We start from the raw sequence: 24,221 nt of genomic DNA on the forward strand, positions 1-24,221 counted from the left end.
TGTGACCCTGATTAAAATTTTATTATGTTTATATTTGAATCTTTCATTTATAGCTATGCTTATTTTAGTATTTGAGTAATGCTTTTATGAATCCAAATGTCCTTCTCTATAGTTCCTGCTCTTTTGTGGAAGGGCAATGGCTTTGTTTATGAAGCTGTTTTCTTGAGCAATCATTTGTTGTCAGTCAAATCTAACAATAAAAATTCACATTTGTTCTGATTTTTCATCAAATTTCAGGGAAATCCACAGTGATCATGGCTTAATTTTATTTTCCAGAATAATAAAGAAAGCTACTACATAATTTCCTCATGGTTTAGAGCCCTACATTTTTATCTCCTGCTACATGTATATAGTTCCCAGTTAGCATTAATTGAAATTATATGTATGTATCAAAGGACACTGGATCCTTTAATATGGTTTTAGGTATATGTGTTTTGGAAAGAGTAAAATGTGTCTATCTTTGAAATTGAGAACGCTGTAATACTTTTCATAAGGTGAAAATCCTCTTTTAGCATTTAAATTATTTTTTTTTTCTTTCTTTTGGGGAACCAGGCTTAGTGCTTAGTCCTAGAACATTTTAAAATAAAAGTTCAGATTATTTCACTAAATGAGCTTTGGTTTAAATCTTTTGAGGATTAATAGAAAACATTACATGAACATTACACGAGCATGAACATTGTACAGGAAGTGCAGTGAAAGTTATTGTGTAGTCATTGCTCCTTGATTAACAAGAATGATAAATTCTTAGAACTAAAACCACTAAGCCCCTTCCTGTGCAAACACCCAGTAGGTAAGAGAGCTTTACTCCTGGAATAGCGAAGAGATGGCCTTACACTTCTTTTAATTATTGTCTCATTTTCTGAAGCTTCTCTATTGCATGTTTTCAAGTGCTAAGGGTTCTCAGGAGCTGAAATAAAAGGATTCACTGGTAAGGATACTAGAGAGCAAGGACTATATTTTGTAGTACTTCTCTATCATAAAGATCTTCAATAAATTCAAACATAAAAATCAGACCAGCAGTGAAGAAGGCCTATTCTTTTAGGTAGCATACTGGGTTTTGGTAGTTCCAGATTAAGAACTTTCATGCAATTCAAACTTTAATGTAGCTCTTTAGTGCAACAGTCTTATTTTTCCCTGTGTTAAAATGAATCATAAATATGTCATTCGTAATTTAGCAGGTCCTGATCCTATCAGTAATTCTATACAACTTAGTAGCTGCTGACATGAATCTGACCCCTTTTGCAGTAATTAATTGAGATAAATGCATTTTCTAGGCTGATGTCTGAAGCATGCAGTTTTGGAAGGGACAGCTTGTCTTTTGATATACACCACCATCAAAATGAGAGGAACAGTTTATTTGAGTTTGGTGGTTTTGCTATGATAAAGAACAAGATGGTTCAGTTAGCCACATAGGGACAGGAGGGAAGAATTCAAAAAAGAAAGCCTGATGACTTTTGGTCAAGCTGTCAAGAAATTCTTGTGTTGTTCAGTTTGCAGCTTTCTGAAATGGACACTAATGGGCATTCACATTGTCAGATATGCCAGCAAGGACTTGCTTTCTGCCAGCAATGGCAGTGATATTTGGACAGAATTTGAGGTAATTGTAGGCATGTATATAATCATGTAAGTGAGGCATATTTGTCTTATGTCACAGCGGAGCCAAGGAAGTATTTAGCAGGCAGTAAGTGAAAGAAGGTCAGGGAGAGGGTTATCATTCTTGACATTGATGTGTTCTTTGTTGTACAGCATAGCAGAAGCTGAGCTCTGAAGAGCACGCAGTGAGCAATCCTTGTCCTTTTTTGATTGCTCGGACTTGACATTTAATGTTTTCAATTTTTTTTTTTTTTCTGTTAGGTAAGGAAATGCAAAAATAAGGCTTGGTTCATGAATGTGAATAAGGCTTAAGATGTATCTGAACACTGGATTCTCAAATTAGTGACAATCTAGATACTAGAGTTTGAATTACTGACATAAGGTACTACCCTTTGCGTAACGCTGGAGCAAACAAGCAGCTTGTGTGGATGCATGTCACAGCTATTTAGTACCTATATTCAGAATGTTTTTCCAGATACAGATACATTTATGGTATTGCAGAATACAGAGTAGTCGACCAAAAGAATGATACTAGAAAACTGCAAAACCCCCAAAACTACTGAAGTTAATGGTGATATCCTCATGCCTATTTGGAGCATTACATTTCCACATAAAGACCGCACATTAAGTGCCTAGTGGTCATGTGAATTCACCATAAAATAATCAAATAGTTGATAATATTGATAGAACATCAAAATTTGTAAATTCTGTGGTAGAAATTGCTGAAAGTGTTTAAAACACGTTTAGATATTTTCCTAAATTATACATTCTAAACCACAAAGGACCTACTTCAGGAAGATTCTACAGCTTGCTAGTGTTAAATTATTTTTATGTTATAATTAGAAAATACTTAGTTTAATAACTCTTGTATCTATAGTTATGAAGACATGATATCTTGATAGCTGTCACTCAACATTAGAATGACTTGCCATTATTATTGCTCATTCCTGAAAAAAGTGAAATGTGGTAAGACTCAAGAGCACATGAGACAATGTACAGGATTATGGAAGCTATTTCCAGGAAAGAAAAAAAATGTCTTGGCAATAACAGTTTTAGGTGAAAGTATAAAAGCTATTTAAAACTCCTGTGTGGTTGATTAGGAAAAATGTATTTCCTTCAACTAAGCCTTGACCTGCAAAAAAACTGATCGGGAGTGGATGAAGTGGGAAACACAAAATTCTTATGTGTGCATTTAAGATTTGTAAGGTGTTATATTTGAGTGATAAAAAAGTTTAGGGCATAAAGTTAAAACCCTGTCTGTATCAAAATGTGTAAACAGCCTTATCTGAAATAAAATTTTACTTCTGTAGAAAGACTGTGGTCTCAGTATAATATCGGATATTGTTTCATGATGAGCCATCTGGAACAAGAGTCCAAAATGTCAGATATGAGAGTAAAGTCAAGTATCATGCCATTTCTGTACTAACCACTCTGTCAAGTTCTGCTTACTGTCACCAAAGGGGTTAGATTTCATAAGACAACAGTGAGAGTTGTAGCATTTAGTCAGTTGCTTTTTCATACAAGTGAACTGAAGGACACACAACATCACACTCAGGAAAGCATTATTTTTGTCTGATTTTTACAGAATTTTGGGCTAGTAAGTTCTGAAGACCTGTTCTCACAAATTGTGAAAATAATTTCCATTATATATTCCATTCTATACATCATATTTTACTAAAATAAAGGAGTTACATATTTATGTTTCAGTAGTAACTTTAATTAATAGATGACTTCACAATTAAGATTTTTACTTTAAATGAAGATTTTAATATTATAAGAGGAATGAGATTCTGTTTTCAAACTGTAAACCAACAAATTCTGCTGTTGGCAAAGAAAATCTTAAAAGCACGGAATTATTTGTTCTAATCTGCAGTGTCTCAAATGTCTTGTTCATTTGGAGCATTTTATCTTAGATAGCAGAGTTGATGTTTAATTTTCAGTTGCACTAACTACCAAACTCTTTAGGTACGCAGTCAAGAAAAAATAGAAACGTTCTATGGACTCAATGAAAAGCAGAAGCTGATACTTGAGGTTGCCAAATTCAGAAAACCACATTTGAAATTGTTAATCCTGGAGAGTTGTAAAACTAATCTGTTAGCTGACACCTGGGTTAAAGATATTTAAGAGCAGACTGTCCTGTCATACCTATGCAATGATTTAGTTTTGGGTTAAGAATACTAAATTTAACATGCCTGAAATTCTTTATAGTTGATGGAGTTGTCTAAACTAAGTAATACCCTTAGCCTTTAGCTACTGTTCCAAAAGGCTGTACCACCTAACCTCAGTATTTCTGTTTGTCTGTTGTTGAAAAGAGACAATATACATAAAGTGTATCATTGAATCTTTCTCTAGAATTACCATATTACCATACCGGCTGAAGACAATAAAACGGCATTGTATGTAATAGCAAAATGACATAGTAATTGGTACAGTCACAGTATATAATCTTTGTACTTCAGTCATGCCATTTGTATTCTGCAGGGCAGTTCTGAAACATTCTGTTTTAAACAAAATTTCAGTTTTATTCTGGAATACATTTTTAATTAATGTTCTGTTTTAAAAAAAAATAAAAAAATGCTGTGGATAGATTTTTTACAGCAGGAAATAACAATGAAGAGCTGTTGTCAACTTACCTGTTTTCTTGTGTTTACTTTCCTCAGCTGTAGGCCTTGCTGCCTGTCCTGAACCAGTAATTCCTAGCAATGGGATCAAATCAGGAGATAGATACATGGTGAATGATGTTTTGTCATTTCAGTGTGAGCCAGGATATACATTACAGGTATTTCTTTCTTTCTTTCCTTTGATTAATATACTGTGGAATACTTGCAACAAAATAATAGAGCCACCCAAATCCTATTTTAATGAAGAGGCTGTAGTGTGTCCATAGAAATGATTTAAGTAGATCCTATGTGAGTAGTCCCATATTATAAAGCTATGAATATATAGCATATTTGGCCCTCAGTAAACCTCTGCCTGCATATGTTGTCTTAGGCTATCAAGCAGTAAAAAAACATCAAAATGGACAATGAAATATCATGGTTAAAATGTTTTCTCTAGAAAATGGTTGTAACACTATGCTTATTGAAACTGTACTGTGATTTCCCCATTTTTGGAATTGGTTCCTCTAGGTGAAATTTTAACCTCAGTTATGTCATTGAATTTTTTATTCTGCTCAGAAATTGTAGAATTATTTTCAGAAACAGTTTTTATTCATGATAAATATACTCTTAAAAATCTTTCAAGGAAAGAAATAATCCAAATTAGTTCACAGACTGGGGATGCTCACTGTTCATGCACTGATTTAGTTTCCAATGGTAGACATGTTATCAAGCTGGTGTTTGTCACAGCACTAGGTATATCTAAGATCTGAAAACTTTTTTTCTTCCCTTATTTATTCCTCTACTGTATTTGTAAATATTCCATCACCAGTGCGATATATTGAAAACACTGGAGTTCAGAATTTTTTGGGTGGTAATAGGTCCCACACAAGACAATGTAAAAAAGTACCACTGTACCAGAGAAAGCAAAGCATCACAACTTTTGCTCCAGAGAAGGATAAAGTAGTCTGTCCTTATCTGATGTTTGCCAGTTCAGTGCACCATCATATGTAAGCTTATTCTTTGATCTCAGTATTCCTTACCATTCTCCTAAAATTCAGACAGGATTCAGACTGAACATCTTATCTCTAGGCTGGCTGTGGCAACAGCTGCACTTGAAAAATCTCTCTAGGTAAACAGCAATATGCTTACCATTTCAGTCATATAGTACAGCTATTGGGTCAAGTCTTTTACCTAATCTATGCTCTTTAATAACATGAAAATTAACAGCCTCTGTCAGAAGCATCCCAGATCCATAGCAAAAAAGATTCCATTGTACAACTACCCTAATTGGAAAAAGATTCAATACTCATGTACAGTAAAGCCTACTCTACCCATCCTCAGCACTTGCTGGTCATTTAATGGTTCAAGGATTGCTTACGAGCCAGCTGATGGTTCACAGATAAACTACTTAAATTTTTCTGATTCCAGCAAAGGAAAATCTAATGTTATTCTGAAAATACCTACTGGTTTAAAACCTCTTTATTTAGGACTTTATTAACTTTATTTCTGCTATTCCATTTCTCCTGCTAAACAATTTCTTTCTATTTCAAAGTAGGATTAAATGAAGTATACGATGAAATGCCATATTCTACAGATACCTGTATGTTTCCATCGCCAAGGCAAAGTTAGGTGAAATTTGATCTTAAGTGGTATTAATTTGTTAGAATGGAGTGCTGGCATGCTTTTGGCCTAGGTGAAGCATCACAGTTCAATAATAATCACAAGCCAGAGAGTATTCCTGATAGGCACTTTGTTTTGGACTGAATTCAGAAGAAAAAATCTTTGACTTAATATTCTGGATCTATTTTTACTTAGAAAAAAAATCAGAAATGTGAGTTCATAAATACAGTATTAGTGTAAAACAATTGTGTGTTTGTGAGGAAGATATCTGCATATAAACTATGTTAATTCTTAACTTCTATGTATATGACTGTTGCAAACCACATGACATCTTTTATTTATATGGAGGTCTTGTCTTTTGTCCTTGAATATGACTAACTGCACTTTTCTTTTTATACTTAAAGGGATTCTATAATGAAATAATTTCTTAGAATTTCATAGCATAGTTTCTTAACTGTATTTCTTACCTCTGTTTCCACGCATATGCAAATTTGGTATTAACCATGTAATTTGACATAAAACCCCCTAGTTTCATGATCTTGTCTAAAGTGTAAAACAAAAAACCTTAAATATCCAAATTCAATAGTTCAAATATTTTCAAAATATTAATGAGGATTTCTATGCTGTATGAACTCTGCTGTAAGGAAGTGCATACACATGTATGTATAGTGTACTGCTCAGACAAGTAAAATGGCTCCAAGTTAAAAAGGAAATAATGAAAATGAGGTTCTGTGAGCACAGTATGTTTGCTTTTCAGCAAATACAGATCAGCATAACTTTTTCAGTCTAGCTGTGAATTTACCCTCAGTCTTTAGAAAACATATTCACAGCTAGCAATAACAATCAGGTGGGGATTAGTTTATAATTGAGACTTACCAGAAAAGTCATAGAGCTCAAACTACTACCTGGAGATGCGTAAGAAAGATAATTGCTAGCTGTAGGATTAAGTGTCTCCCCTCAGGAGGGGACTTTAAAAGACTGAAATCAGAGTGTACTCTTGTTGGGATGAGGCTTGAAGCCAGAGGAATAATTTCATTTTATTTTTCAAAAGATTTTTATAGTCCATTTTACTTTTTTCCCTAACTGTGGTAGTTAAATTATGGCTTCCCCCCGACTCACATCAGAACATGCAATCATAGAAGACTAGGAAAAGAGAATAAAATAAATCAAGGAATATTGCTTTAAGTAAATTATTCAAAATCTCATCTGTTTTGCAAGTAACAAAGATGATACAGTAAGTGCCTGCACATTTTTCCATTAAAAGAAAAAGGCTTCATTTTAAACGAAATCTTCTATTGAGTTGTTATAAATTTGTAGTATTTTAATACGAAGAAAGACTAATTTATTTTTTCTTAATTTTAATGAAAGCTGATTATTTTTTTTTTCCCTTCCAAGCCATTTTTGAGAATGTTTCAGTTTGTCTTTCAGAAGCCGATTGTCTAAATATGCTTAACTACATTATTAGTTTAAGTGGCTTATACCATACAACTCCATACAACTCCCTGTGAACTTTATTCAAGGTAGCATGTGTAATTCCTTGTTTGTAAACGTACCAAATGATGTGGAAGTCATTTAATTAAATGGTTTTTCCTTTACTGCAGTTTATTTCTTTTTTTTTTTTTTTTTTAATGAAAATTTGATTTCTATGGACAAGTAATATTTAAATAATTCTTCATATTATATTAATTAAATGTACTACAATACTAAATATTAGATTCTTAATACACTTGATAAAAACAAAGAAGAGATGGTAAATAACATACCCAGGTTTGTATATCCAAATTACTGAAAGAGAAACTAAACCTTGCCCTCAGTCCCATGCCTCAATCTTTGTATTGGGTTCTTTCACTCCTGACACTTTATTCAGTTTTACCATTCCAACAGCAGAATGCATAACCTGAGCTCCTCTGAGGACAGAATTGATTAAAAAAACTTGTTTGTGCTGATGTCATCAGTTTTAACTGTATCAGTACAAGGAAAGCTGGGAGCATTTTGCAGTTCGTCCTGGGCAGCCACCCTAAAGGATGTGGGAATAGACTTTGCAGGTTACAGACGTCATTTTTCTTGCTCTTGTGATGTTTCTTAAAGGTAGGCAGAGTAAATTAAACATGACAGCTAATATATGTACTTTTATAGCTGTCTGCCTAGATGCTGCATGTATGCAGTGAGTCATGTTGTGAGGCCATGTGAGAGTTCAAGACCTGCTGGTAACCGTGGATGACTGTCTTGATATGGTCCACATCCATACCATCTGTAGCAAGCAGATGTGGAAAAAAATTCCTCTCTTTGTGTGTACTGCTCACTCAGCATAATAACTGATTCACTCCAGATTGCAGCCTGAAAATGAACTAGGGTGAGAACCCTGGAATTGAAATAGAGAGCATGTAGTCCATATGAATGACCATATTATGAAAGCAGGTAGTCAGCTGCTTCTGTCTTGTAACCAGCCTTAAAATTTAGTCAAAAACATCGAGAAGTTTTCAAGTTATCACAGGAAGAGTGGTTTAAAAAATTTATCCAGTAGAAGAAAAAGTATTTGAAAATAGAGTTTAAAAAAATCAAAAAAGTAATTATATTGCACTTGGTTGATAAAATAAAAAACTCAGATAAGATGATCCAGGAGGTCCTCTGTAGCTCTGCCTTCATGAAAAGTCCCATAATGGGTTTCTGTAATCTAATATTTTGCCCTATCCGAACAGGGTCGTTCTCATATTTCTTGTATGCCAGGAACAGTTCGACGCTGGAACTATCCATCTCCTCTCTGCATTGGTACGGATACTTGCTATTTTCAGTGTGTTCTGACCATCACTCAGGAAAAACTCCTGGCTTTGTCATGCCTATTGTTCTTTCACTTAATTCTGTTTAATTCAAAACTTGAGTTTCCATTTCCATCTGTGAAATACAGATTATTTTTTTTCTTTATATATAGTGTATATGCTATTTAAAAAAATACTATCAGTGGGGAAAGGAGGAAACCTGGATGTTTACCACTGTTTAGCTTGTCTTGAATACTCTGCTTTGATTCAGGCTGAATCTTTTTCAGAAGGGACAGGAAGTTAACACATCCCTTTTGTAGCATGTTCAGCTTAGAGAAACTTCTCAAGAACAAGCCAGGTCATGCAGGGAGCCTAGGAAACTTCTCAAAGAAGCAGGCAGTCTGTCTGTAGTAGAGGCAAGCTCTGAAGCCAAACCTTCAGGAGTTATGGAATGAAAGAGCTGAAGGGAACCAGAAAAGGCTGTCTCTTTTCATCTGAGAAAGCTGTTAAACAATGCTAAGTGAAAAGCAAAGCTATAAAATATTTCCTTTTTAAGCATATCAAGAACTTACTCAGCAGATGTGAGTTTTCCCTATGTAGAAAATAAACTTGCTCTGTTGCATTGTTTCTCTGTTAAACAAAGTTTAAGAGAATTAAATTTCTGGTGACTTTTGCATGCACATTTCAAGAAAAAGTAGGAATGGAGGGGAAAGAAGCACAGATCCATAGTAAGATTTTATCACTTCAGCTTTGAAATACATTCTTCAGCGAATGCTTTTAACTTCAGTATTCAGTCAGCAAAAGCTGTGCCTTTTAGCTTCATATCTAAGAGGAGTTTAAAAGACTGGGATGATACTAAGCAATTTAATGTGAAATGGTTTTAAAGATTCCTTGTGAAGTTGGGCCTGTATATTACATTGTTTTGTCAACTTCTACAGAAGCAGTCACTTCTGATTAATGTGAAAGCAGTGCAGTTCCTTCAAATCAGTTTTAGAAATGGAAATTTTATTCAGGAAGGTGTATTTTGGGATTTGGCTGGCATGAGACTTGGGCTAATTTTATGCGTTACCTTGTATATTAAGTATAGTTCCTGTCCAAAAACTATGCTTTGGGGCTTTTTGTGTTTTTTTTGTTTTGTTTTGTTTTGTTTAGTTGTTTTGTTTTGTTTGTTGCTTTGGTTTTTGTTTTGTTTTATTTGGGGTGGGGGATTGTTTTGTTTAGTTTGTGGGGTTTTTTTTTTGTTTGCCTGGGGCTTTTTTCCTCTTTAGCTCATGAAATGTTGCTATCCTGGAAGCTAAAATACCCGTAAGAAAAGAAACAAGCCCTTAAAATATGATTCCTCTCTTCCCTCCTCCAACCTTTGGAATGTTGATTTTTCTAGAAGTGCAAACCAAAGTCTGTTGTTTTCACTAAGTAATGTATTTATGATTGGAGGGAGGTAGAGATATTTGAGAAGTTCAAGACTGATGTCTTAGCTTTTTAACACAGTTCTTCCTTTCTTGATTCAATTTCTTGTGTGGTCTGACCAGAAGGCTATTTTAATTTTTTCGGTACAATTATCATAATGCACAGTATCAAAGTATCTCAGGTCATGCATCCCTGTAATACTTGGCATGAAAACTCGTGGGCTTTAATGTAATGATTCCTCAAATAATAAATATAAATTAGAAGTTATTAATTTGATTTCTTGATGTTGCTCTTAATTTATATTATTGTCCTAGTGAAAGTGTAAACTCAGCCACTTCTTTACAAGTTGCTTCACTTATTTATAATTTAGCTTTATCGCATCCTAAATGACGCAAATGCCTTTTCAATCTCCAAACACATGAACTGGCTGAAGAAAAGCATGCAGATAGTAAGCAAATTTTTTTTTTTTTTTTCTTCTTCGTGAGGAATGTCTTGACTGTGATAAATTCACTGTTTAGGGGGCATGGGGTAAAATGGAAAATCCATTTTTCAATTCATTGTATATTAAGAAATAATATTATTGAAAGATACAGTGACTTTCTTTTTATTTTTAATAGCTAAATGTGGTGGAACACTTACAAGCATGGGTGGTGTGATCCTGAGCCCAGGTTTTCCTGGAAATTACCCTAGTAACTTAGATTGTACATGGAAAATTTTATTGCCTATTGGATATGGTAAGTAATCTTTCCTTTAAGGAACAATTATTTATAATCACCAGATTTAACTATATATAAGAATATTTTAAATTTCAGTATGAAATAGATTTTATCCAGTGAATTCATTTAAAAATGGTTGCCAGTTTAAGAATACATCTTTGTAAAAGCAGCTTTTTGTTTGTAAAACTCAGCCAGTTTCAGAAACTTATTTCAGAGCAAATGAAATCTGCTGCTTGAAGATGTCAGATGAAGATAATGTAACTTCTAAATTAGTGACTGGTCTTCTGTTTAATGTCCTTTCATTGTTCCCCAAGTGACTTTTAAATAGTATTTCTTACATTCTATGAAAATGGACAAAACCTTATTTCTAGCGCTATGAATTTGGTTAAAATCATTCTAAAAGTGTATTTCAAGTCCCAGGTAACATTTTCCAACTTAGAAGCTTTCTAGGTTTGCATTAAAAATATTGTCATACAGAAAATACCTTTACAAATAAATAGGAATTAGGTTGATAAGGTAGTCATGGATGACAAAGGATCTATTAGTGCAAGTATAAAACACAGCCTTCTATCATTATTGGAAATAAGAAAGGAATAAGTTTTCTTGCTGTGAAACAGTATGCCCTGTACCGTGAATTCAATGCTAATAGCCAAATAAGAAAAACAATTTTAAAACGTCATTATGAAATTCACTGTACCCATCTCTGTAAATGAATTTCTTTTCCATGCTTTCCATTTGCATTCATGTGGTGGTTTAACCCCAGCCGGCAATGAGAACACTCGCTCACTCCCCACCCCCCGGCTTCCTACCCTCTCTCCCGGAGGGATGGGAAGGAGAATCAGGTTGAGATAAGAGCAGTTTAGTAACTAAGGTATAACACAAATCACTACTGCTACCACCAATAATAATAATGATGAGGGAATCAACAAGGGAAGAGAATACGACCGTTCACCACCTGCCGACAGATACCCAGCCCAACCCAGCAGTGATCTAGCCCTTCTGGGTAACTGCACCCACTTTATATAGTGGGCATGGTGTCCTGTGGCATGGAATACCCTTTGGCTAGTTTTGGTCAGGTGTCCTGTTTCTGCTTCCTCCCGGCTTCCCCTCCTCCCTGGCAGAGCATGAGACTCAGAAAGTCCTTGGTCAACTAAAAACACTGGTGTTATCAGTGTTGTTCCCAGACTGAAAATCAAAACCACAGCACTGCACCAGCTACTAAGACTGAGAAAAATTACTGCTACTGATGAACCTAGGATAGTCTTCTAATTGAAATTAATGTCTTTTAAAAACCTTTAGGAAAAATACATGTTTATGTTTGTGTTTAAAATGTGGTTATTTTAGACATTTACATTTTTCTAAGTAACTGATAAATCTAGTTTTTACTTTCAAAATGCAATTTTTTTCTATGCTGAATATTTACAACTAGTTGTATAAATTCCTTCTCAGTAATTAAATATGGATGATTCAATTTTAAAGATACTCTGCGCTCAGCAGAGACTATTTCAGAACAGTAGACTAATATTGCTTAAATACCTAAACACCTATTTGGGGTCTATGTAAATATGTCATTTACAATGATCGGCTTGTCACTTTAGTAACTTAAGTATTATATCAAATGGCTGCTTAATTCTTTAGAATTTCTATGCTGTTTATATCCAGCATACTCACTAAATGCTGATACTGGTGAGGATCACTAAATGCTGATACTGAAGTCAAGATGTTTCCAAGCTGCTTGGTCTCCTACTTCATCTTAAGTCCTGAGAGCATTGTAAAATGAGCGACTTCACTCAAGTCAGACTAACTGTATACATCATACAAGATGATAACATCATGCAAGAGATGGCTGTTACGGAGACTTCAATATGTTCTATGTGTGCCTCACTTATTTATAGCATTGGAATAATTTTTCTTATTCAGCATCTGAAATACTTGTTTTTATATCTTGCACTCTGCATAGGTCAGAGAAGTAACTAGAGTCTATCCGCTATTGTTATGAGTGCTCTGTAACAACTACTTTATTTGGTAACTTTTTTAGTTCCTCCTGTAAAGGAAAAAAAAACAAAAAACTAAAATAAAACAAAAAAAGCAAAAAAAAAAACAACAAACAAAAACCATGAAGTCCCTTATACACAAGGAATATCAAACCACAGAGGCAAAGAAATAAGCTGTAGAGCAGTACTGAGTTAATGACTTGCCCTGATGATTAATCTATAAAGTACTCTTCTGGAATGACAAATTCATTCTACTGCTAAATAAGAATTTAAAGCAGAGAGTTAATTCGTTGAATATTTTACATTGCTTTGTTACCTCATTCAGTATTTCTGTTTTATTCCGTTCCAGCTAATTCTTCATAGTCTAGCAGAGTGAAGTTAGGCCCAAGCAGTGCAGTTGAAAGTTACTTGGTACTTCTTGGCTTTCAAACCAGGGGTCCACCCCCTATCCCTCTTTTGATATTATATGTACATATAGTTTGAGAAGCCTGAATTCCAAGTCCTTAGTCCACTGAAGTAGTTCCAGAACTTAAAAACAGCTCTTCTCATGGGATTAGGTTTACAATTCCAACTGTTCAACATTTTGGGAGTCGTCTCTCTCCCTTTCATTTTGTGAGAATGGCCTAGTTCAGCTGCCTGACTTCCAGAGAGGGTTTGTGGTCAATGATCCTGAGTAAAATACCTGTCACCAGCCTGGAGTTCAGTTCATTTTACAGAACTGCATACAGAGTAGAATGGCTTTAAAGACACAGTGGTCCAAGCTGGAGGGAAGAGGAGGCAAATATGGGTGATGTGTCAGGAAAAACAAGGTAGAATAAATAGAATCATAGAATCATAGAATAGTTAGGGTTGGAAAGGACCTTAAGATCATCTAGTTCCAACCCCCCTGCCATAGGCAGGGACACTTCACGCTAAACCATGTCACCCAAGTCTCTGTCCAACCTGGCCTTGAGCACTGCCAGGGTTGGAGCATTCACAACTTCCCTGGGCACAACCCATTCCAGTGCCCACCACCCTTACAGTAAAGAACTTCCTCCTTACATCAGATCTAAACTTCCCCTGTTTAAGTTAGGTATGTGAACTTCTGCCTTTGAAAGGTCACTCTGTTAGTGATCAGTCAGTGACGCTGATCCTGAGCTTCTGTAAGAGACCTGGCTCAGCTGCAGTAGTTCTCTTGAGTCCTGACCATGCCATGGCACAGCAGGATTTGTGATGTGCGCCTCCCTTGAGTGTTTCTGTTGGCTGGCTTACAAACCTGATAACTATCTGTTTGTTGACTTTATGACTTCCTTTAATTGGTCCCTTCAAGGGTGGTTGTGATATTTATTAGGTACCAAAAAATTAGAAGCTCCAACTCTTGCAATATTTGGTGGCTATTTTATTAATTTAAGCATTCCACTTTGAATGGTGACTAAAGTATAACTATAGTGCCTATAGCTTATTTTTTTTTTTTTAATTTGCATGCTCTCGCTTTAAGCAGCATAGAATCAAAGACTGGTTTGTGTTGGAAGGGACCTTAAAGGATCTGATTTTTTCTTTCTTTCTCAATGCTGCAGGTGCGCACATTCAATTTCTGAATTTCTCTACCGAAGCAAATCATGATTTCCTTGAAATTCAGAATGGACCTTACCATACCAGCTCTATGATTGGACAGTTTAGTGGAATGGAACTTCCATCACCGTTGCTTAGTACTACTCATGAAACACTTGTCCATTTTTACAGTGACCACTCAGAAAACAGGCAAGGATTTAAGCTGACATACCAAGGTAAGTAGGAACCATCACATGAACTTTGTGGTTAAATAGGAAAAATAAAAAAGTTTAATTTTTAAAAATACTGCACATACAGGAAATAGCATTTTAAAATCTGTTAATCCATGTGTTGAACCTTTTTTTCAACTGAAATTGTGTTGAATCGGAGTCTGTATTTTACTGACATAAAAACCTGAGGCTAAAGTGATGTCCTTTGCCAAATATCGCAAAGTTGATAGCCCTTTCTATCCCATTAAGGTGTACTGTTACTGGACTATACTGCTAATATTCACCATCTTGTTTATTTTTTCTTCTCCTTTGTTCTCTGTTAGAAATTTTGTTTGCCTTTTGGTAAGTCATATGTCAAATCAATCTTAGCCTAATTTGCTTGGATGACAGGACTTAGGCTGTTGTGATGTCTGACTGTCATACTTCTTGATATACTTCTGTTATACAATTTTGAAAGCATTGGCAAATTTCTGTCAAATTTCGCAGTTCCTAGAAATATATGAGAAAGCAATATTAGTAACATGGATGAGAGAGTCCTGAAATGGTGCCCTATTGAGAGGAAAGGTACGGCATTACTCCATAGATACTAATGCGGTTTGGCTTGTTGGCTACCCAATTGGAATATACCTTGTCACAACTCATTTTAATACACACTGTGTCTTGCCTAACTGCTATTCATGTGATACAAATGTGAGAGGGAGATAAAGTATGAGAAGTTGGCATGGGTGTCACATGCAAAATCTTCTGTGGGGAAAAGGAAGCATATCGTATATCGAAAGCTGAGAATTTCTTTTTAGTCAGTAAAGTTGTCCAAGTCAGTTAACACAGAAGAAAATCATAAGCGATGTAGTTGAAATTGTTACCTTCCTCCAGTCTACCTCATTTTTTTTGTATTTTGATCACCTTCCTGGTGCTCCTATGGAGCCTAACATCACCAGCTTCTGTTTTTTTCATGTAGAACTGGAGAGGCAACCATCAGCATCACAGGCTCTTTGCTGGGGAACATATGATGTTCATAATAGGTATTTTTTCCTTTTCAGTCTTGAGTTCCACTTCAGTTACTTAGTTTTGCATTTTTCTTACAACAATCATCTTCTTTCTTGCTGGTTCCCAGCCAAACTTTCCAAGTTGTTTTCCCCAGCTTCAGTTACTATAAAAGACTATTGACAGTTAAGCAGTGACTTCCAGGGCTTGACAGGCCTTTAGCATGCATTGTAGTTGCAGAGCATAACCTAAAACATGTTAGACAGTAGTCACTTGCCTGCTAGCAATTGTTAAAATGGAGAAAGACCACCTCAGGACAAGGTAAGTTCAGACATATCCGAGTTCTCTGAAATCTTGCAGTCTCAGGAACATAAATGCATAAAGCCTAATCACATTTTACCCTGACATAAAACTTCTGTATTTTGTTACAAGGGCTTTGAAGTGCAAATAAAGTAAGATAATGCAGAAAAGCCTTAATCATTTTTGTGTCTGCTTATACGAATGTAGTGCCCAGGTGGTGGTAAACAGAAACTGTATCCATATTATGTAGATTGTCGTGGTTTAAACCCAGTCAGGTAATTCGTTCGCTCACTTCCCCCCTTTTGTTGCCCTCCCCCTGCTCCCGGAGGGACAGAGAGGAGAATCGAAAAGAATGCAACTCCCACAGGTTGAGATAAGAACAGTTTAGTAACTAAGGTATAACACAAATCACTACGGCTACCACCAATGATAATAATGATAAAGGAAATAACAAGGGAAGAGAATACAACACCTCAGCACCAGCCGACCGATAACTTGCCCCCCTCAGCCCAACCAAGCACCGACCGATACCTCCTCCAACCCTGCAGTCTCCCAGCCCTTCCGGCTAACTCCCAGTTACATCCTGGGCATGACGTGGTGTGGTATGGAATAGCTCTTTGGTCAGTTTGGGTCAGGTGTCCTGTCTCTGCTTCCTCCTGGCTTCCCCTCCTCCCTGGCAGAGCATGAGGCTCACACACAAAGTCCTTGGTCAGGGTAAACATCACTTAGCAACAACTGAAAACATCAGCTTCCCCAACACTGTTCCCAGGCTGGAAGTCAAAACACAGCACTGCACCAGCTACCACAAAGGAAAAACATGACTGCTACTGCTGAACCCAGGACAGTAGATATATGGCAATATACATTAAAAAGACCCTAAACAGCCTTTGTTTATTCACTTGCTGACAAAGCAAGTTACTGAATACATCCATGCTCCTGGCCAGGTAAACCTAACAGTTGCTACACCAAAAAAACCCAGTCATAGAATCATAGAATCATAGAATAGTTAGGGTTGGAAAGGACCTTAAGATCATCTAGTTCCAACCCCCTGCCATGGGCAGGGACACCTTACGCTAAATCATATCACCCAAGGATTTGTCGAACCTGGTCTTGAGCACTGATAGGGATGGAGCATTCACAGCCTCCCTGGGCAACCTATTCCAGTGCCTCACCACCCTAACAGGAAAGAATTTCCTCCTTATATCCAACCTAAACTTCCCCAGTTTAAGTTTTAACCCATTTGTCCTATCACTGCAGTCCCTAATGAAGAGTCCCTCCCCAGCATCCCTATAGGCCCCCTTCAGATACTGGAAGGCTGCTAGGAGGTCTCCACGCAGCCTTCTCTTCTCCAGGCTGAACAGTCCCACCTTTCTCAACCTATCTTCATATGGGAGGTGCTCCAGTCCCCTGATCATCCTCGTGGCCCTTCTCTGGACTTGGTCCAACAGTTCCATGTCCTTTTTAGTTAAACTTCATGAGGTTGGCATCAACCCACTTCACAAGAGTGTCAAGGTCCCTCTGGGTGGCATTCCTTCCCTCCATCATATCAACTGGACCACACAGCTTGGTGTCATCGGCAAAATTGCTGAGGGTGCACTCAATCCCACTGTCCATGTCAGCGACAAAGATGTTGAACAAGACCAGTCCCAACACCGATCCCTGCGGGACACCACTCGTTACTGGTCTCCAGCTGGACATTGAGCCATTGACCACAACTCTTTGCATGAAGCCATCCACCCAGTTCTTTATCGACGGAATGGTCCTTCCATCAAATTGATGCCTCTCCAATTTAGAGACAAGGGTGTCATGTGGGACAGTGTCGAACGCTTTACACAAGTCCAGGTAGATAACATCAGCTGCTCTACCCCTGTCCATCAGTTCTGTAGCCCCATCATAGAAGGCCACCAAATCGGTCAGTCAGGATTTCCCCTTAGTGAAGCCATGCTGGCTGTTACCAAGCACCTTGTTGTTTTTCATGTGCCTCAGCATGCCTTCCAGGAGAATCTGCTCCAAGATTTCACCAGGCACAGAGATGAGACCGACTGGTCTGTAGTTCCCCGGGTCATCCATTTTCCCCTTCTTGAAAATGGGGGTTATATTTCCCTTTTTCCAGTCATCGGGAACTTCACCTGACTGCGATGATTTTTCAAATATGATGGCCAACAGCTTAGCAACTTCAGCTCCTTCAGGACCTGCAGATGGATTTCATCAGGACACATGGACTTGTGCACGTTCAGATTTTTAAGATGGTCTCGAACCAGTTTCTCTCCTACAGTGGGTCCAAGGTCTTCATTCTCACAGTCCCTGCGTCTGCCTTCCAAGACTTGGGTGGTGCGGTCAGAGCCAGTGCAGCCTTTGCCAGTGAAGACTGAGGCAAAGAAGTCATTCAGAACCTCAGCCCTCTCCAAATCCTGTGTAGCTAGTTCGCCCAAGAGCTTCCTGAGGGGGGCTATGTTCTCCCTTGTCTGTTTTCTATTTGCTATGTACCTGTAGAATCCCTTCCTGTTATCCTTAACATCCCTAGCCAAGTTTAATTTTAACTGGGCCTTAGATTTCCTAACCTGGTCCCTAGCTTGACAGACAACATCCCTGTACTCTTCCCAGGCTGCCTGTCCTTGCTTCCACTTTTTATAAGCCTCTTTTTTTCATTTGAAATTTCCTCAGCATCTCCCATCCATGGAGGTCTCCTGGCCCTCCTGCTGCACTTCCTTCTAGTTGGGATGCAACACCCCTGAGCTTGTAGCAGGTGGTCCTTGAATATCAACCCACAGTCTTGGACCCCGCTCCCTCTAGGGCTATATCCCATGGAACCTTACTAAGCAGGTTCCTGAAGAGGTCAGAGTCTGCTCTTTTGAAGTCCAGGGCAGTGAACTTGCTGCACGCTCTTCTCACTGTCCTGAGGATCGAAAATTCAACCATCTCATGATCACTGCATCCAAGGCTGCCCTGGAGCGTCACATTTCCAATGAGCCCTTCCCTGTTGGTGAGCATGAGGTCAAGCATGGCACCTCTCCTTGTCGGCTCCTCTATTCCTTGCAGAAGGAAGTTGTCTTCCACACAATCAAGGAACCTCCTGGATTGCTTGTGCCGGTGTGTACGGTCCTTCCAACAGATGTCAGGGTGGTTGAAGTCACCCATGAGAACAAGGGCCTGCGAGCGTGAGGCTTTTCCTATCTGTCTATAGAGTGCTTCATCTGCAGGTTCTCCTTGAACAAGCAGTCTGTAACAGATCCCCACAGTAATGTCTCCCATAGCTGTTTTCCCTTTAACCCTGACCCACAAACTCTCTGTTAACTGATCACCTGTCCCTAGACAGACCACCACACACTCCAGCCTATCCCTAACATAAATAGCAACTCCCTCTCCCTGCCTGCTGCCCTGTCTTTTCTAAAGAGCCTGTAACCTTCCATTCCAACACTCCAGTCATAGGAGCCATCCCACCATGTTTCTGCAATGCCTATTATGTCATACCCCCGTAGTCGTGCACACATCTCTAATTCCTCTTGTTTGTTCCCCATGCTACAGGCATTTGTATAGAGGCATCTGAGGTGAGCTCCAAATGAAGCCAGCTCGTTGGCTGGAGTGGCGAGGATATCTCTACATTGCTCCGAGCATTTATTATAGGTGCTGGCAACTGACTGGGTGTGTTGGGATGGAATGATGCCCCCTCCCCCAAAATATCTAGTTTAAAGCCTCCTTGACCAGTCTGGCAAGCCTCCTACCAAAACTGTTCTTTCCCTTCTTTACCAGACCAGCTCCACCAGCCCCCACTAGACCTGACCTACAAACTTGGGTCCCATGTTCAAGACACCCAAACCCCTGACTATGACCCTTTTAACCATTTATTAACCTGACTAATCCTCCTAGCTCTTTTTAGGTCCTCCCCTTTATCCTGGAGAATTGACGAAAAGACTATCTGAGAAAAGTTGAGTAGGCAAAAAGAGTCCATAGTTGCACTCACAATCACCAAACCCATTCTAGTTTCTTAATGAATGTGTTGCATATCACCTGCTACAAGCTCAGGAGTGTTGCATCCCAACTAAAAGGAAGTGCAGCAGGAGGGCCAGGAGACCTCCTTGGATGGAGAAGGAGCTACTGAGAAAAATTCAAATGGAAAAGGAGGCTTATAAAAGGTAGAAGCAAGGACAGGAGGCCTGGGAAAAATACATGAATGTTGTCTGGCAAGCTAGGGACCAAATTAGGAAATCTAAGGCCCAGTTAAAATTAAACTTGGCTAAGGATGTGAAAGATAACAGGAAGGGATTCTATAGGTACTTTGCGAATAAAAGACAGACTAGGACAATGTGTTGGGACCAGTCTTGTTCAACATCTTTGTCGGTGTCATGAACAGTGGGATTGAGTGCTCCCTCAGCAAGTTTGCCAATGACACCAAGCTGTGTGGTTCAGTAGATATGCTGGAGGGAAGGAATGCCATCCAGAGGGACCTTGACACGCTTATGCATTGGACTGATGCCAGCCTTATGAAGTTTGACCACACCAAGTGCAAGGTTCTGCACCTGGATCGAAGCAATCCCAGGCACAACTATAGGTTGGGCAAAGAAGAGATTCAAAGTAGCCCTGCAGAGGACTTACGGGTGTTGATTGATGAGAAACTTAACATGAACTCGCAGTGTGCGCTCACAGCCCAGAAAGCCAACCATATCCTGGTCTGCATCAAAAGGAGCGTGACCAGGAGGTGATCCTGCCCCTCTACTCTGCCCTGTGAGACCTCACTTGGAGTATTGTGTGCAGTTCTGGTGTCCTCAACATAAAGGACATGGAACTATTGGACCAAGTCCAGAGGAGGTCCACGAGGATGACCATGGGACTGGAGCACCTCCCGTATGAAGACAGGCTGAGAAAGTTGGGGCTGTTCATCCTGGAGAAGAGCAGGCTGCATGGAGACCTCCTAGCAGTCTTCCAGTATCTGAAAGGGGCTTATAAGGATGCTGGAGAGGGACTCTTCATTAGGGACTGTGGTGATAGGACAAGGGTTAACGGGTTAAAACTTAAATAGGGGAAGTTTAGGTTGGATATAAGGGTGGTGAGGCACTGAAATGGTTTGACCAGGGAAGCTGTGAATGCACCATCCCTGGCAGTGTTCAAGGCCAGGTTGGACAGAGCCTTGGGTGATATGGTTTAGTGTGAGGTTTCCCTGCCCATGACAGGAGAGTTAGAACTGGATGATCTTAAGGTCCTTTCCAGCCCTAACTATTGTATGATTCTGTATTGGGAAGTGCCCACACAACTGCATGGCTTAATCCATTAAATTTACATTAAAATGGATTTAAGATTAAATTTGTCCTTTTACTGAATGGTGCTAAACTTGGTTCAATTCAAGGACTGCTTTTTCCGATACTCGCTAGAATGCAAGTCGTGGCATTAACGTAGCACACTTTCTTTGCAAGGTAGATGCCTTCTTATAAAAATACCAGCCTAAAGCTAAAGGGAGATTGTTAATAGGTATGCTTATTCAAACAAACTTCCATAGCATAAAAAATTAAGTTTTCTAGGGATCTTAGCATTTTATGAAGGATAAGGCTTTTTGATACCTCCTCATCTCAGGGGAAAGCAAACAATATGAATATTGTATAGTGAATGATAGAATTAATAAAGCTTTTTCTCAGTTTTTCTACTGACTTGCTGAAGGCCGAAAAGTACTTACAAGATTGAAGCTTAATATAGGCTGGGATTGTACTCTGGGCACATTATTCTTGGGAGGAAGAAAAGTGTATGCGCATTGAGAAAAGGGAAGTATTTGCTTCCCATGCTTCCAAGCAGCTAGTGCTGATTCTAAAGCATTATCCTGTGAATTCTTATAACACAGCATTTGAATATATAACCTAAATCACCTAGGTATTTCTGAATGCAGGAAAAAGCTTTGTCTGCTTAGCAGAACCCTGCAGCTCTCAGTACTGTTGCTGGCCAGCTGCTTGTTGTTTTATGCTCTGATGTTTTCATGTTTTCTTATCACTTCAGCCTTCCAATTGCAATATGTAAGTAATGGTATGTATTCGGTTCTGATCAGACTGAGTTGCTGGATTTGTATGTGTTGGAAAAACCTTTAATTTCACCTGTGGCAAGAAGGAAATTAATACCAGTTACCTGTTGAACTATCTGAAACAGTTAAGATAAATTTAATTAGATAACACTATTATTTATTTGTAAGATAATGAGAGGACTTTAGAAGTGCCTGATTTTTAAAATAGCAACATTAATTTTAATTCCACTTTTTCTGTTGTTGAAATAAATATTGTACTTTTTAATTAAAAACAAAGAAAGAAACAAAAAAGGCATTGAGAAGGGATTGCTTTTGTTCTCACTGCTGTGTTTTTGCTACTTACGAAAAGCAGCAAAGGCAGGAAGCAACCAGAAGTACTTAGATGAACATTTTTAAACTGCGTTTGACTGGTAATCATCTTGAGGTTTTGAGACAGTCACATCTGTCAAATCTCGGTATCTGAGATGTAAACAGCCTGTGCACACTAGGTCTGAGGGGAAGAAGAATAGTCCCACAGTTTGATTGACAAGCCAAGTTAGCTAATTACAGGCTCAGGATACTCTGCATACAGCTATAATGACTCAAAAATATATGCTAGTCAGAATAAATAAATAGTGTTTATGGACTCTCAGAGATTCATAACATCATTTAGTACACAGAAGAACACAGTCTAATGGCTGTTAAGATGCATTTGTGGTTTTTAATCCCTGGCTATATTATTTACTGTTACCACAGACTTTCAGTGTTTCTGGGACATCTTTTTTCCACATAGCTTTCCCTTTAGGACTAGGGCTTCTTTGAGGGAAGCAGATAAAATGTTTTATTTGTACTATTTTATCTGCTTCCCTCAAACAAGCCCTACTGACTCCCATTACTGGGGGAATCCCATTACTGGAACTCTAAAAGGATGTTCTGTCTGTTCTGAATTTCAGTATAGTGTATAGCTGAGTATGAGGTAAGAATCATAACCTGTTGTACTGGGAGAGCAGCATGTTCCAGAAAACAGAAAAACATTCTAATTGCACTCCCTTTCTCCCACAAGCACACTCATGCACACACACCACATGATGTGAGCATGTTAATCTGATGACCTTTTTTCAGCAAAAAGACAATTATGATGGAGTTTCTGAGTCAATTCTTGAAAAGGTCTTGTGAGAAAGTATAGCATATGTTATCAGGCCAGGTGTTGTCCAAAACCTGACAAATAAAGGTTACTAGCTTGACAAATCTTTCCCTAGATGTACAAAAGCTGAAATGAAGAAATCTGTCACTTTAGGATTAAGTGGAAGTACAGCTTCATTAGGTACATTCTTTTGAACTATAGCTTTTCTAGCTTTTGCCAAAAATCTAGTCCAGACTCTTCTCTTGAAAATTTTTCACAGTGAGAACAATCAGCTGTTGCAATAATCACCCTGGGGAAGTGGTGGACTCTCCAACATTGGACATTTTCAAGGTTCGGTTGGACAGGGTCTTGTCTAGACTGTGCTTTGCCAAGAAAGATAGAACTAGATGATCCTTGAGGTCCCTTCCAACCTGGTATTGTAGACTTTGTTTGAAAGATGGAGAGAGCATTTTTATCAAGGCCTTTAGTGACAAGAGAAGTCATGACATAATTGCCATCACAGAAATGTGGTAGAACAATTCACATCATTGGAGTGCTGCACTGGATCACTACAGGCTCTTCAGAAGGGAAAGGCAAGGAAAAAGAGGTAGCGGGGTTTGCATTGTATGTCAGGGAGTGCATCAACTCCCTTGAACGAGTGTTGTGAGTGGAAAGGCAGAATGTTTGTGGGTGAAGATCAGGGGGAAGGCCAACCAAATTGATATCCTGGTAGGAATCTCTTATAGACCACCTAGACAGAATGAAGCTATGAATAAAGCGTTTTTCAAACAACTGGGAGAAGTTTCAAGATTGCTTGCCCATGTTCTTGTGGGGGACTTCAACTTGCCAGATGTCTGCTGGTAGTAGAGTAGAGCAGAGAAGAAACAAGGAGGTTCTTGGAAGATGTGGAAGATGACTGCCTAACCCAGCTGGTTAGTGAGCCAACTAGGGGAGATGCCTGTCTAGATTTGGTGTTTGCAAACTGAGAAGGACTGGTGGGTGATGTGATGGTTGGAGGCTGTCATGGGCAAAGCAATCACAAAATGATTGAATTTTCAGTCTTTGGAGAAGTCAGGAAGGTCAACAAAACCTTCACCTTAGACTTCCGTAGAGCTGAGTATGGCCTGTTCAGAATGCTGGTTAGCAGAATTCCTTAGGAGACATTATTGAAGGACTAAAGGGTCCAGGAAGGCTGGACACTCTTCAAGAATGATATCCTTAAGGTGCAGGAGCAGGTGGTCACTATGTTCCAAAAATCAAACAGCTGGGGAAGACCAGCCTGGCTGGACAGGGAGCTACTGCTTGAACTCAGGAAAAAAAAAAAAAAAGAAAAAGAGAATTTATCACCTGTGAAACAAGGGACTATCACCCCGTGAAAAGTACAACGA

At 38.4% G+C, this 24,221-nt stretch overlaps 1 protein-coding gene across 1 annotated transcript in view; it reads left to right on the forward strand.

Annotated features, from left to right (window-relative positions):
- Positions 1 to 24,221, forward strand: part of LOC130606014 (CUB and sushi domain-containing protein 1) — a gene marked incomplete at its 5' end in the record, with an annotated part of 426,016 nt that overhangs the window by 277,834 nt on the left and 123,961 nt on the right. Inside the window, 4 exons of the mRNA XM_057421927.1 lie at positions 4,254 to 4,372; positions 8,513 to 8,582; positions 10,594 to 10,710; positions 14,243 to 14,452. Of these exons, the coding sequence (XP_057277910.1) occupies positions 4,254 to 4,372; positions 8,513 to 8,582; positions 10,594 to 10,710; positions 14,243 to 14,452 (516 nt within the window). The remainder of the gene's footprint in view (positions 1 to 4,253; positions 4,373 to 8,512; positions 8,583 to 10,593; positions 10,711 to 14,242; positions 14,453 to 24,221) is intronic.

The sequence above is a fragment of the Pezoporus wallicus genome, unplaced genomic scaffold, assembly GCF_028554395.1.
Source record: "Pezoporus wallicus isolate ANWC-B61680 ecotype Strahan unplaced genomic scaffold, APGP_CSIRO_Pwel_v1 contig_6672, whole genome shotgun sequence".
Lineage (NCBI taxonomy): Eukaryota > Metazoa > Chordata > Aves > Psittaciformes > Psittacidae > Pezoporus > Pezoporus wallicus.